General features: G+C 41.9%; 2 protein-coding genes across 2 annotated transcripts; both read right to left on the bottom strand.

Annotated features, from left to right (window-relative positions):
* Positions 1-51: 51 nt before the first annotated feature.
* Positions 52-5695, bottom strand: LOC115376279 (C-C chemokine receptor type 3-like). The gene is made up of 2 exons (XM_030075770.1): positions 5604-5695; positions 52-1184 (listed from the first exon to the last, which is right to left on the bottom strand). Exon 2 carries the CDS (start codon positions 1168-1170, stop codon positions 52-54), a length of 1119 nt encoding a protein of 372 aa, XP_029931630.1. The 5' UTR covers positions 1171-1184; positions 5604-5695.
* Positions 5696-11620: 5925 nt separating this feature from the next.
* Positions 11621-12750, bottom strand: LOC115377021 (C-C chemokine receptor type 5-like). The gene has a single exon (XM_030076875.1). It carries the CDS (start codon positions 12748-12750, stop codon positions 11632-11634), a length of 1119 nt encoding a protein of 372 aa, XP_029932735.1. The 3' UTR covers positions 11621-11631.
* Positions 12751-13072: the final 322 nt, after the last annotated feature.

Raw genomic sequence — 13072 nt, forward strand, 5'->3', positions numbered from 1 at the left:
CTCTTTCACTCCTCCTCCTGATTTGACTTTCAATTGTTTTCCTGTAATGGCCTAAACATTGTTGCACCCAGTGGATGCTGCAAGCTGCCTACTCATATATAATGTGTTCTCTGTTCTCTGAGAGGTGGTCCTGCTGCTCTGGCTACTGAGGCTGATGTGTCTTCTAAGACAGGGGATCTTCTTGACCAGCAATCTTCTAAAGTGGCTCTGGAACTTCTTACCCACAAAGGTGTAAAACACAGGACTAATGCAACAATACAGGTAGGCCACATTCTGCGTCACATACAGAGCATAGTCCAGAGCCTCTGAGTCTGGGCATGAGTCATTTTTCTTGCCAATGGACATTTGAATGGCCCGAAGGAGAATGACTACGTTGTAGGGTGTCCAGCAAGTAAAGAAGGTGAAGACGATGACAAAAATGAGCTTGATGGCGCGGCACTTCTCCTTCATCCGGGTGGACAGGATCCGGATGGTGATGCTGCTGTAGCAATACAGAACCAGAAAAAGAGGGAGGAGGAAGAAGAGCAGGAACTGTTGGTAGTAGCTGATCAGGCGCCAGCGGTCCATGATGTTCTTGTCGTATCCTGACTCATCACACATCCACCCGTGCTCATGATGCTCCCACACATTTTGGAGAACCAGCTCTTTGACACTTGCTATAACACTGATGCACCACACTGCCACCGCTGCACCAATGGCATAGATCTTCTTCCTGCTCTTGGCGGCCGCCACCGCATGCACCACTGCAAGATACCGGTCAAATGTCATGAGCGTGAGGAACAGGATGGAACTGTAGAAGCCGATGAAGTAGGCACTGCTGACCAGCTTACACATCACAGTGCCAAAGATCCACTCAGACGAATGGTATGTTGCCAAGAAGGGAAGACTGGAGGCAAAGAGAAGGTTTGACATCACCAAATTCAGGAGGAAGATGTTTGTCACTGAGTTGAGCTTCTCATATTTGTAGATGATGAGGAGAACAAGCCCGTTGCCCAGGTAACTTAGGGTGAAGCTTGTGTAGTAGAAGAATGGGATGAATTTGGCTCCAAACTTGTTGACATTAGTCTTGGGACACAATGGAATTAAATCATCGATGACGTAGGGTGGGAGTGTGGAGTTGTCGTTCAACAGATCACCGAAGAAATCATTGAAATCGTCACTGTTGTTCATGACTGGTGTTCAACCTGTGGCAGAGAAAGTCAATAATGAGGAGGCTGATATTCACCGTTTTTTTTTTTTTTTGCTGTTACCAAAACTGCATTACTATTTATAGTCATTAGGGCTGGGACCACTTATTACTGATAACAGGTGGATTAACACTTTCCTGGTTTTTACCTCATAACAATTTATATGTGGCTGCATTTTGAAAAGCAAGACAGCATGGAAAATGTAACTTGCAGCTAATGTTATTGCAAAAGGAAGCTACAATACTGAAAGGGATACATCACCAATAATGGATATTTTTTGTATCCACTATTCACTGATGCCTTCGACTTTCCTGATGAACACAACTTTATTCACACAGCTTCAAAGTAAACTTGTATTCCAAAAATGGCAGCCATCTCGTATCAAATAGAAAAAATCCTAATTTTAATTTTACGATTTACCAGTAATAAAATATGAGAGGTTCTGTTTAAAAAGCTCACACTTCTCATGCTAAATAATCCAAGTCTTTGGAAACCAGTCATATGCCCAGTGCTTCCCAAACACACTGATTTTTGTTCTAATCCTGCTACAACATCCACTTCCACAAAATCCTCTCATGCTCAGTCATCAAGCTTGCATGCACAAGCACGTGCATGCAACTGGATGAGCTGTTTGGATGGAGGTATGGACAACCAATCAGTCAATGCTGAACTAATGAAGTCACAAATGGTGACTTGAGTCATTTAAGAATTCAAAAAAATATCAGTAATTGTTCAGCATTTTGTCCCAGTACATCAATTTGTCAAAACTGTACATAGTCCCAGCCCTAATTGTCATACATTCACACATACATTACATTACTAACTACAGTCTAAACAACTAAGAACACAAAAAACACCTTTTCTCAAATCCAGAAAGTATTTTTTGACACTAAACTAGGAGGTGAGAGGTGAGGGTCAGCCACAGAAAAATGGCTGTCAAATGTTTTTTTTTTTTTTTTTTTTTTTTTTTTTTTTGTCTCCTGTTCCATTCTTCTTGTGGCTCTATAAATCTGTATTTCTTGCTGTTTTCACCAATGAGCCACGGAAATTAAATCACTTATTGCTGTAGTGTAGAAATATAATTGTGCGTAGATGGCCATCATGAGCATCATTAATGTCACAATTTAGTACAGCACACAACTGTCTATTTATTTGCACATGGGTATGTAAATCAATTAAATCAATAGACAGGCCTAATATATTAAGCCCCACACTGATAATGACCTACCTCTGTAAAAGAGGAATTATTTATTTGGCTGTGTGTGTGTGTGTGTGTGTGTGTGTGTGTGTGTGTGTGTGTGTGTGTGTGTGTGTGTGTGTGTGTGTGTGTGTGGACTAGGTATTGCTAATGCTGTGGGGACATAAATCTGTTTACACAGTCATGTTGTGGGGGCTCACCTCCCTTATGGGGACAAAAAGCAAGTCCCCTTAGTGAAAATCATTAATTTTAGGGTGAAGACTTAAAGGTAAGATAACTTTACGGTTAGGTTTAGGCTAGGCTTAGGGTTAGGGTTAGGCAGGTAGTGGTTAGGGTTAAGGTTAGGATAAATCTCCAAGAAATGAATGTAAGTCAATGTAATGTCCTCTGAAGTAGAGTTCTCATATTCTGCCCGAACCCGACCCAACCCGACCCGACCCGACATTTTCGGGTCGGGTCGGGCCTAAAATTTACGTGAATTGGGCGGGTCGGGTCGGGCTTCGGGTTCTGTGGGGGATTTTTTTTTTTTTTTTTTTTTAAATAAAAAAAATAGAATTATGTGTTCTGTTATTGATTATGACGTTTCATTTTTATGTGACTGGTGGAGAGAGTGAGAGACTGGATTGGATTTGGAGGCTAAACTTTCAGTGACAGACAGACAAACAGCTGTGCGAGCGCAGCGCAAACAAGTGAGAGAGAGTTGCAGCAGTATCCCGCTGTGCTGGCAGACTCGGCAGCAGGGACGGTTTTTGCTATGGGCAGTGCAACTGCCCAGGGCGCAATCTACTTGGGGGCGCACGAGAAAAAAAAAAAAAAATCTCCAGTTTTCTAGACTACCAGTCGGTATCAGGCGGGCCAGCCGCGGCACCGTCCGATACCGCGCCCACCCGTCAGGTCTGCCGGATCTGACAGGTGAGCTGCCTGATGCAGGCCGGTGCCGCGGCCGGCCCGCCTGATACCGACTGATGGTGCCCCGGTGCCGCGGCCGACCGGCTCTGCTAAATAATGGCGAATTTGGCGATTAGGGGCGATTTTTTTTTTTTTCGGGCTTTATCGGGCTGTCGGGCCTAAAGTTCGGCTAATTAGTCGGGTCGGGTCGGGCCTCGGGCTGGCCCAGTCCGGCCCGGGTCGGGTCGGGTCGGGTCTTAATTTTCAGGCCCGATGAGAACTCTACTCTGAAGTGATGGAAACACGACTGTGTATGTGTGTGTGTGTGTGTGTGTGTGTGTGTGTGTGTGTGTGTGTGTGTGTGAATGAGCCTGTGCGTGTTAGAGAGGAAAAATGTGTGAAGGGAAATAAATACATAAATTTGAACTTTGGTACAGCTTTATTATTGGGTGTTGGTGTGATTTAAATGTTTAAGCAAATAAAATTTGACATCATCATCATCAGCAGGGGTGGACTTTGTGATTTTGGGGCCAAAGGGAAACACAGGCATGGGGCCCCCCACAACCCTTGTCCTGCCTTTGGTCAGTCTTTATTTATCTAACAAGACCTACTTGCATTCTCCAGTCCTACCAGTCCTCACACTGTGAGCTGAGAAGTACAGCACTGATGTCCAACAATGTGTGGGTCAGGTTTACTACATTTGGAAACCCTGTTTTACTGCAAAATCCCTGTTTAATGACATGGAAAGTGACATAAATATAGTAAACACAGTTAGTTAACTTGAACATCCAGAATGATCCGGAAATTTCTGAACTTCCTGTATCACTTCACACCAGACCAGCTGTAGCCACCACAGAGACAGAAGTAGATTGCTTGAGTTTGCTATTGTTTGTTTTTCCACCTTTTCAAAATGGGGGGACTGTGCCTTTAAAGGAAATATGAAAATCATTTGCAAAACTAAGTATAAAGTTGTATCGTTAGAGTAGCAAAAGGCTCAATGATATGTAATCATGACATCAGATTTGCTCAATGACTGAAAAGTTCATCTCAAATTATCTGCTGACTGAGACCATAATTAAGGTGGTGATTAATCTATAGACAGCAAAAAATATATGTTTATCAAATTACCTTTAACTTCATAGAAGACTGACACAAACACACATATATATACAGACAAAACCAACAATTGTGGGATAGGCTATTTATTACAATTGACAATGTTATAAACAGGCACTGTTGGATGTTGGAGGAGAGATCTTAATGACGGTTAACTGTCTGCAGTCATCATGGAAATCATGGACAAGAGTTCGAACGCTGCCAGACAAGTTTTTATCCAAGTCAGTTGTTTTTGCTTGATTTTTTAGGCATTTGTTTAAGAACCCTTAGTTTCTTTATTATCAGAAAGGCTATAACCTGATTTCAGTCCAGACATGATGCATGCAAAGACAAACCTTGACAAACCATCAAATCATGACTTCAACTCGCAGATAATAATGTGTTTAATCATCTGTAGTCGGATGAATGGAAGATAAGTCTCTCTATGTCTCTATGTCACAATATTTTTCATACTTTTTGCAAAGATGAGGGCATGTGATTGAATGCTGTTGAAATCTACTGAGTAATGACTGAGTCATTCCTCCCTAAAACTTTGACAGTTGATCAACAGGGAAATAATCTCTCTTTGGGCCCCAGAGGAGATCCTCATCACACCGACACCCAACAAACCCTACGCAACGGACATCAGTGACCATGATGTTCAAGTGATAATCATCAAAGATTTGGATCAATTTTGAACATGTTTCTTTTATATGCTCTCAGTGCTAGGTGTTATTACAATTATAGAATATTACAGAGCAACATGTTACAAAGTAATGCTGTTCCTCTTTATTTCCCCTACCCTAACCTTATGTCTGTGCTCTCATAATAATGCATGAGGCATTTTGAATGCATAACAGTGATAGTGTCAACATTGTTTTTGAAGTTTGTTTGTTTTTTTTTGTTTTTTTTGTTTTTGTTTTTTTTGTGGTACTCTGAGGTTTAAACAGTACTATTTACTCCAAAATTGTGGGACATCCATCATTCACAAAAAAGGGCTTGTGATAATAGTATCAGCTTGTGGCTTCAACTTATGATAAAATCTCTTGAGGACAATTCCTTGAAGAGGTGTTTCCATCAGTTAAATCCACAGCTGAAGTATGATGCTTTGTGCATAAAACCTCTTACTTCAGTGCATCATTTTGTTAATGAGAACAGGAAATTTACAGAAATAGCAAGCTGCAATTTTTCTGTATTGAATGTCCCTCTCAAAAAGGAAAAGTGTTTAAACTCACCAGTGCAGCTGTGTAGCTGTGGAGTGTAAGGATGATCAAATCACAACAAGAAGCACAGAGTAACTCTCTGAGTCGGTGATGCTGCTGCCTGTGCTAACCGAAAATCTCTGCTAAACATTTATGGTGACAGATGCTGGGAAAGAGGCTGTCCAAGGAGGAACTAATATGCTGGGTGTAACATGAGTGTTGCAACATGTGCAGCACTGGACTGGTTAACTGCATGAGATCAAAAACATACTCCCTTATTTGGTGGTTTGATGGTGGTGGAGAGCGCAGTCCACCATGTCAGTCAAAAATCTCCCATTGGTGTTGAGTTGGGTTGAGATGTGGTGAGTCAAGGTCCTAGGATGTGATTTCATTTTCATTTGTGTACAGTGTCTTTTGGAAGAAGGGAGCTCCATCCCTCCAGAAGAGTCCCAGAGACTTGGCCCGTGGTGATCCAACACCTTACTAAGACACTAAGATGTTGCTTTTTCCTTTCCTGTTACCTGTCTATGTAATTGCACTGCAGAGGAAGTCTTGGGCTGGATTCACACACTTCAGACTTTCAGCCCATGGACACACGCCAGATGTTCAGTCCTTTGGAACAGTGGAAATTCATTGCAGTTGACAACTGGCCTAATGTTCTCAAAAAATCTTCCTTAATGGTGTGTTTGCTTCACTTAGCTGAAACATAACACTCTTGCATTCTTCCCACTTCTTTATTATAAGAAGTGCTCACTGCTGGAACACTATTGTTTTGGTATTTCATATTTTTATGTTTCTTCCTATTCCACCACTTTTTCAAGGTTCACCCACTTCCCATGTGTAATGTTTGATCGTTGTTGGCTCAAGCCAATTCCTGTGGTCAAATGTACAATTTTAAAATAGGATAACTTTGCTCCTTATTTACCTAAAGGCTTGGGACTGGAGTCCTATGGTGCAGAAGCTCATGCTCTACAACAGGGATTTGCAACTTTTATGGGTCATGATGAGGGGCCACAGTGAATCCTAAGGCAGTGAACCCACAGTCACACTTAGGGCCAATCCCATTTCTTATTTTCACCCCTACCCCTACCCCTACCCCTCTTTATCGAGTGCCACTTGCCCCTTGCAACAAAGTTACAAGGGGTAGGGGTTGAAATACTCCCCTATGAAATGGGACAACCCTTCATCCCCGGAAACGTCATCATTAGTCATCAGTGACCATCTTTTTGTGGTTGTCAATAGCGAATCGGAACAATGTAAGGAGAAGTCTCCGCTGCGCATCGTTCCGCCGATAAGAACGCCCCTCAGCCGTTATAAAATCACTGTAACCCACAGCTTCTCGGGGCTTATTGTTTAATTCGATGCCTGGGAGCGCCGGTGAATCAGCTTGAGGTATGAATGATAGACCGTAAACAAGTTTTGTTGTAGTTAGCCCAGCGTTAGCCACACAACATGCTAGCCAGCTGGTGTAGTGGTGTAATGTCAAATAAACAATCGCTGACGTTATTGATTTTTGTGTTAATTGTGTGAGAAGTGTGGGAGATTTCTTGTAGCACTCGCTTTGGAGTGTGTCTCTGAAAAAACTCCGTTTGGAGGGCTATATAGCCCTAGCACTCCACCCTCCCCCTCCGCCTCAACAAGAAATGGGACATCCCTACCCCTATGCGTGAACGCGCAAAACGGAGGGGTAGGGTTAAGGGGTGAATTGGGATTGGCCCTTAGACCCATTCACCGTCTCACCATCAGACAACAGCTTTTTGTCTTTTGCTAGCTCTACTAGCGCTACTTAGTAGGATGCATCAGAGAAAATGTTTGTGTAGTATTTTTTTCCCTCTGGGTGCTGTTTAAGTGCAGGTTAATGTTATATTCTTTCATCACTGATACTGTCTATGTTTGACCTCTGTAAACACACACGTTTTCTTTTGCTCATGGCGTCCTCAGCTCTGCACATCACAAAGTGGTGGGCGATCCCGCGTCATGACCTCTGACCTCCATGACCTACAGGCAGCACCATCAAGTTACATGGCTCCCCCTAGTGGTAAAAATGAAAGCTGCAACCTTTAAAGTAAATGAAAGTCAGTCATTTGTCTTCAAATTTTGAAATTCAGGCCACCAAATTAACACCAGTGTGCCACATGTGGCCCACGGGCCGCCTGTTGCTTATGTCTGCTCTACAACTTTCATACAGGGGCATTTTCATGTCCACCATATCATCGTCTTGACTATTTTGGATAAAAGCAAAAAACTAAAGCAACTTGAGTCCCATTTCTACAGATCTTAATATACTCCATCTGTTGACCTTGTGCTTAATAATTATCAAACTGAGCAAACAAATTTACAAATATTGCATATTTGAATGACAAAAATGCCTCTGGATTGCAGGTTTACAGGAAGTGATGCTGGATCTCCACAACACTAAGTCTGATTGACACTAAACTTCATATGGGTGTCTGTCATGTCTCACTAAGGCCCTGTGCAAGATCTGGTGCATTATCAGCCTAGCAGGGGGACAATATCAGGGTCAAATTTTCTTAGTGCTTGGATCCCTTAAAGGGGAACGAGCCCCAAAGTCAAATCTGTGTGAGGCCTGACCTCTAATGGTGAAAAGTCGAGTGGCAGGTGATGCAACCATCTGTTGTTCTCTGTGGGTTCGGGATTTGGGCTTTGGTTCAGTGCCTATTATTCGCAGCAGTACTATTCACACCTATATTTGTTTCTGCTTTCTTGCATCATTGTCATTATTAATAGTAGCAAGATGACTGCTTCAGCAACAAAATCCCCCATTTTTATTAATAGTGTCACTTAAAGTGAAATTACACATGGAACATGGAACTGGAGGGAACTGTCCAAAAATGACCAAACTGAGTACATATTTGAAAATATTGACATTTTTATTACATAATAAGCTCAAGAGATGGTATATGAACATAATCAGTCCATACAAAACTACAGGTTGGTCAGAAACATCATCATTTTGAAGGTTTGTGTAGAGCCACATGTGGGTATGTTAGGATCAGGTGACTCTTTCATTCCACTTGAGGCTACTTTTTATCTAACTTTGGTTTCTTGAGGCACTTTCACATCACTCTATCTTTGTGTTTTAGTGTATGTGAAGCAATCTGTATTTTCTGTAAGTTATTATTTAAGTTATTAGGTATGTAAATGTGAGCGTGTGTGAGCAGAAAGAGAAAGAAAGTGAAAAAGATTTTGTTTAAAATTACCAAGGGAAAACTCCAGCAAGTGGCTTCATCAGATGTAAAGGCTATATTTGGAACTGAAAAAGGATATAAGACAAAAGACTCCCACAGTGACCTACAACAATCAATCAATCAATCAAAACTTTATTTGTAGAGCACTTTTCATACATGAGATGTAGCACAAAGTGCTTTACATATTAAAAACACCCCCTGCCCCCCACCCCCACCCCAACCTCTAGACCCCCACCCCACGATTCTCTCTCACACACACACACACACACAGATACACACACACACACACACACACACACACATAATGTTTGTTTGGCTGAGTACAGAGGAACCAGGTCAGGAAGCGCTGCCATCTGTGCTGGGGGCTGCCCACGACCCAGGCCGGAATGCCACAGCTCAGGGGCCCACCAAACTACAGGTAGGCAGAGGACCCATGGCACTGCAGCGGGGCACCGCCACAGAGCCACAGAGCCCCCACCGACCCCAGCCAGTGAGCCCCACGAGAAGAGACATCCCAGCCCCCGATAACAGCCCCCAGCGCAGAGGGCCCCCACTGAGGAAACACTGGATATATGGGATAAAAGTATGTAAACATATACGATAAGAATATAAAAGTATATAGAGAAATAAAAACATATAAAATAAAAATATAAATATATAAGAACATTAATAAAAGTTAAAATAAGCATGTATAAACATATAAGAACATTTAGTTAAAAGTCAAACAAAAGGTATAGGGTATAAAAATAGCATTAAATAAAAGTCAGGTTAAAAGAAAGAGTATATTAAGAGCATGAGTTAAAAGCCAAATTAAATAGGTGGGTCTTGAGCCTATTTTTAAAAATCTCAACGTTCTCTGCGGTCCTCAGGTCCTCCGGCAGGCTGTTCCACAATCAGGGGCCATAGAACTGGAAAGATGCCTCACCGTGTGTTCGTGTTTTCACTCTGGGAATAGATAACAGGCCAGTGTCGGAGGACCTGAGGGTCCGCGAGGGTTCATAAGGTAAAAGCAATTCAGAAAGATAAGAAGGCCCAAGACCCCTAAGACATTTAAAAACTATTAAGAGAACCTTAAAATCGATCCTGAAACATACAGGGAGCCAATGCAGTGATTCTAAAACCGGTGTAATATGCGCCTGCCTCCTGGTCCTCGTCAGCACACGTGCAGCTGAGTTCTGTAAAAGTTGTAGACTTGTGATGTTTCTTTTAGGAAGACCAGAAAGCAGGGCATTTCAATAGTCAATACGACTGGAAATAAAAGCATGCATCAGCATCTCTGTATTTGCCCGAGAGAGAAATGGGCGGACTCTGGCTATATTCTTTAAATGATAAAATCCTGTTTTTGTAACATTTTTAATGTGTGGAATAAAATTGAGCTCAGAGTCAAAAATGACGCCCAGATTTTTTACGTGATTGGATGGAATTAAAGACAGTGTTTGTAATTTTGGTAAAAGTTTCACTCTCTGGGCCTCAGGACCGATGATTAAAACTTCAGTTTTGTCCTGGTTGAGCTGCAGGAACTTTTCTGCCATCTAGGATTTGATGTCTAAAATACAGTTAAAAAGGGCATCCAGTGGCCCTGTGTCATCAGGAGACATGGAAATATAGAGCTGTGTGTCATCAGCATAGCTGTGAAAATTGATCCCATGTCTCCTGATGACACTGCCAAGTGGGAGCATATATAAATTAAAAAGAATGGGGCCTAAAATTGATCCTTGGGGCACACCACATTTTATCTCATGTATTCTTGAGGAGCATGTTTCCAAGCTTACCATGAATTTTCTCGCTGTGAGATAGGAAGTGAACCACTTAAGAACAGTGCCAGAGAGGCCAACCAGGTGTCTGAGTCTATTTAAAAGAATAGTGTGATCTACTGTATCGAAAGCAGCGCTTAGATCCAGTAGCACAAGGACTGAAAGCTTGTGTGTGTCCAAATTGCACCTGAGGTCATTAACAATTTTCAACAGTGCAGTCTCTGTACTGTGATTCATCCTAAAACCAGACTGAAACTTCTCAAAGATTGAGTGGTTAATTACAAAATCATTCAGCTGAATAAAAACAATTTTTTCTAAAATTTTACTTAAAAATGGTAAGTTGGATACTGGTCTGTAATTATTAAGAATGCTGGGATCCAAATTGTTCTTCTTCAGAAGAGGCCTCACTACAGCTGTTTTAAAAGCTGCAGGGAAGACGCCTGTCTGAAGAGAACAATTGACAATGTTTAAAAGCTCAAGCTCAACAACAACAACAACAACAACAAAAGGTCCACTCATTCATTCATTCATCTTCTAAACCGCTTATCCTCAGTGTAAGCACAACATGTTTAAGTTTATTTTAAAAAAATGTTTTGTTTTGTTTTGTTTTTGTTTTTTTTGTTTGTTTTTTTTCAATTCTGTGCAGGAGGCAACTTTTCTATTCAGGTAATATTGACCCAAATCACATGAAGGTCACCTATATAACACCATAAATACAAACCACAAACATAAACTTCTCTTCCATTTTGTTATTTAGTTTTTCTATGATTACTGATGGATGAAAGCAACAAGGAGCTTGAAAGCATAAAATGATGCTAAAGATATGATAATTCACTGTAATTATAATTGCTTCAAATATATATATATATATATATATATATATATATATATATATATATATATATATGTGTGTGTGTGTGTGTGTGTGTGTGTGTGTGTGTGTGTAAATGTATTTATATATAGATGTATATTGCCATGTTCTAAAGAGTACCACATGACATGTTGTAAAGAGTACCACATGACATCACAACTACTAGTATCCAAATGCTCTTTCACTCCTCCTCCTGATTTGACTTTCAATTGTTTTCCTTTAATGGCCTAAACATTCTTGCACCCAGTGGATGCTGCAAGCTGCCTACTCATATATAGTGTGTTCTCTGTTCTCTGAGAGGTGGTCCTGCTGCTCTGGCTACTGAGGCTGATGTGTCTTCTAAGACAGGGGATCTTCTTGACCAGCAATCTTCTGAAGTGGCTCTGGAACTTCTTACCCACAAAGGTGTAAAACACAGGACTAATGCAACAATACAGGTAAGCCACATTCTGCGTCACATACAGAGCATAGTCCAGAGCCTCTGACTCTGAGCATGACTCATTATTCTTGCCATTGGACATTTGAATGGCCCGAAGGAGGATGACTACGTTGTAGGGTGTCCAGCAAGTAAAGAAGGTGAAGACGATGACAAAAATGAGCTTGATGGCGCGGCACTTCTCCTTCATCCGGGTGGACAGGATCCGGATGGTGATGCTGCTGTAGCAATACAGAACCAGAAAAAGAGGGAGGAGGAAGAAGAGCAGGAACTGTTGGTAGTAGCTGACCAGGCGCCAGCGGTCCATGACGCTCTTGTCGTATCCTGACTCATCACACATCTGCCCGTGCTCATGATGCTCCCACACATTTTGGAGAACCAGCTCTTTGACACTTGCTATAACACTGATGCACCACACTGCCACCGCTGCACCAATGGCATAGATCTTCTTCCTGCTCTTAGCAGCCGCCACCGCATGCACCACCGCAAGATACCGGTCAAATGTCATGAGCGTGAGGAAGAGGATGGAACTGTAGAAGCCGATGAAGTAGGCGCTGCTGACCAGCTTACACATCACAGTGCCAAAGATCCACTGAGACGAATGGTATTTTGCCAAGAAGGGAAGACTGGAGGCAAAGAGAAGGTTTGACATTACCAAATTCAGGAGGAAGATGTTTGTCACTGAGTTGAGCTTCTCATATTTGTGGATGATGAAGAGAACAAGCCCGTTGCCCAGGTAACTTAGGGTGAAGCTTGTGTAGTAGAAGAATGGGATGAATTTGGCTCCAAACTGGTTGACATTAGTCTTGGGGCACAACGGAATTAAATCATCGATGACGTAGGGTGGGAGTGTGGAGTTGCTGTTCGACTGATCACCGAAGAAAGCTAAGAAATCATCACTGTTGTTCATGACTGGTGTTCAACCTGTGGCAGAGAGAGTCAATAATGAGGAGGCTGATATTCACTGCTTTTGTTACCAAAACTGCATTACTTTTTATAATCATTAGGGCTGGGACCACTTATCACTGATAACAGGTGGATTAACACTTTCCTGTTTTTTTCCTCATAACAATTTATGTGTGGCTGCATTTTGAAAAGCAAGACAGCATGGAAAATGTAACTTGCAGCCAATGTTACTGCAAAAGGAAGCTACAATACTGAAAGGGATACATCACCAATAATGGATATTTTTTGTATCCATTATTCACTGTGTGATGCCTTCGACTTCCCTG

This window comes from Myripristis murdjan, chromosome 18, assembly GCF_902150065.1.
Source record: "Myripristis murdjan chromosome 18, fMyrMur1.1, whole genome shotgun sequence".
Lineage (NCBI taxonomy): Eukaryota > Metazoa > Chordata > Actinopteri > Holocentriformes > Holocentridae > Myripristis > Myripristis murdjan.

Bases quoted from the DNA above. Each gene is read 5' to 3' on its own strand.
- LOC115376279 (XM_030075770.1), bottom strand. From the start codon at position 1,170: ATGAACAACAGTGACGATTTCAATGATTTCTTCGGTGATCTGTTGAAC.
- LOC115377021 (XM_030076875.1), bottom strand. From the start codon at position 12,750: ATGAACAACAGTGATGATTTCTTAGCTTTCTTCGGTGATCAGTCGAAC.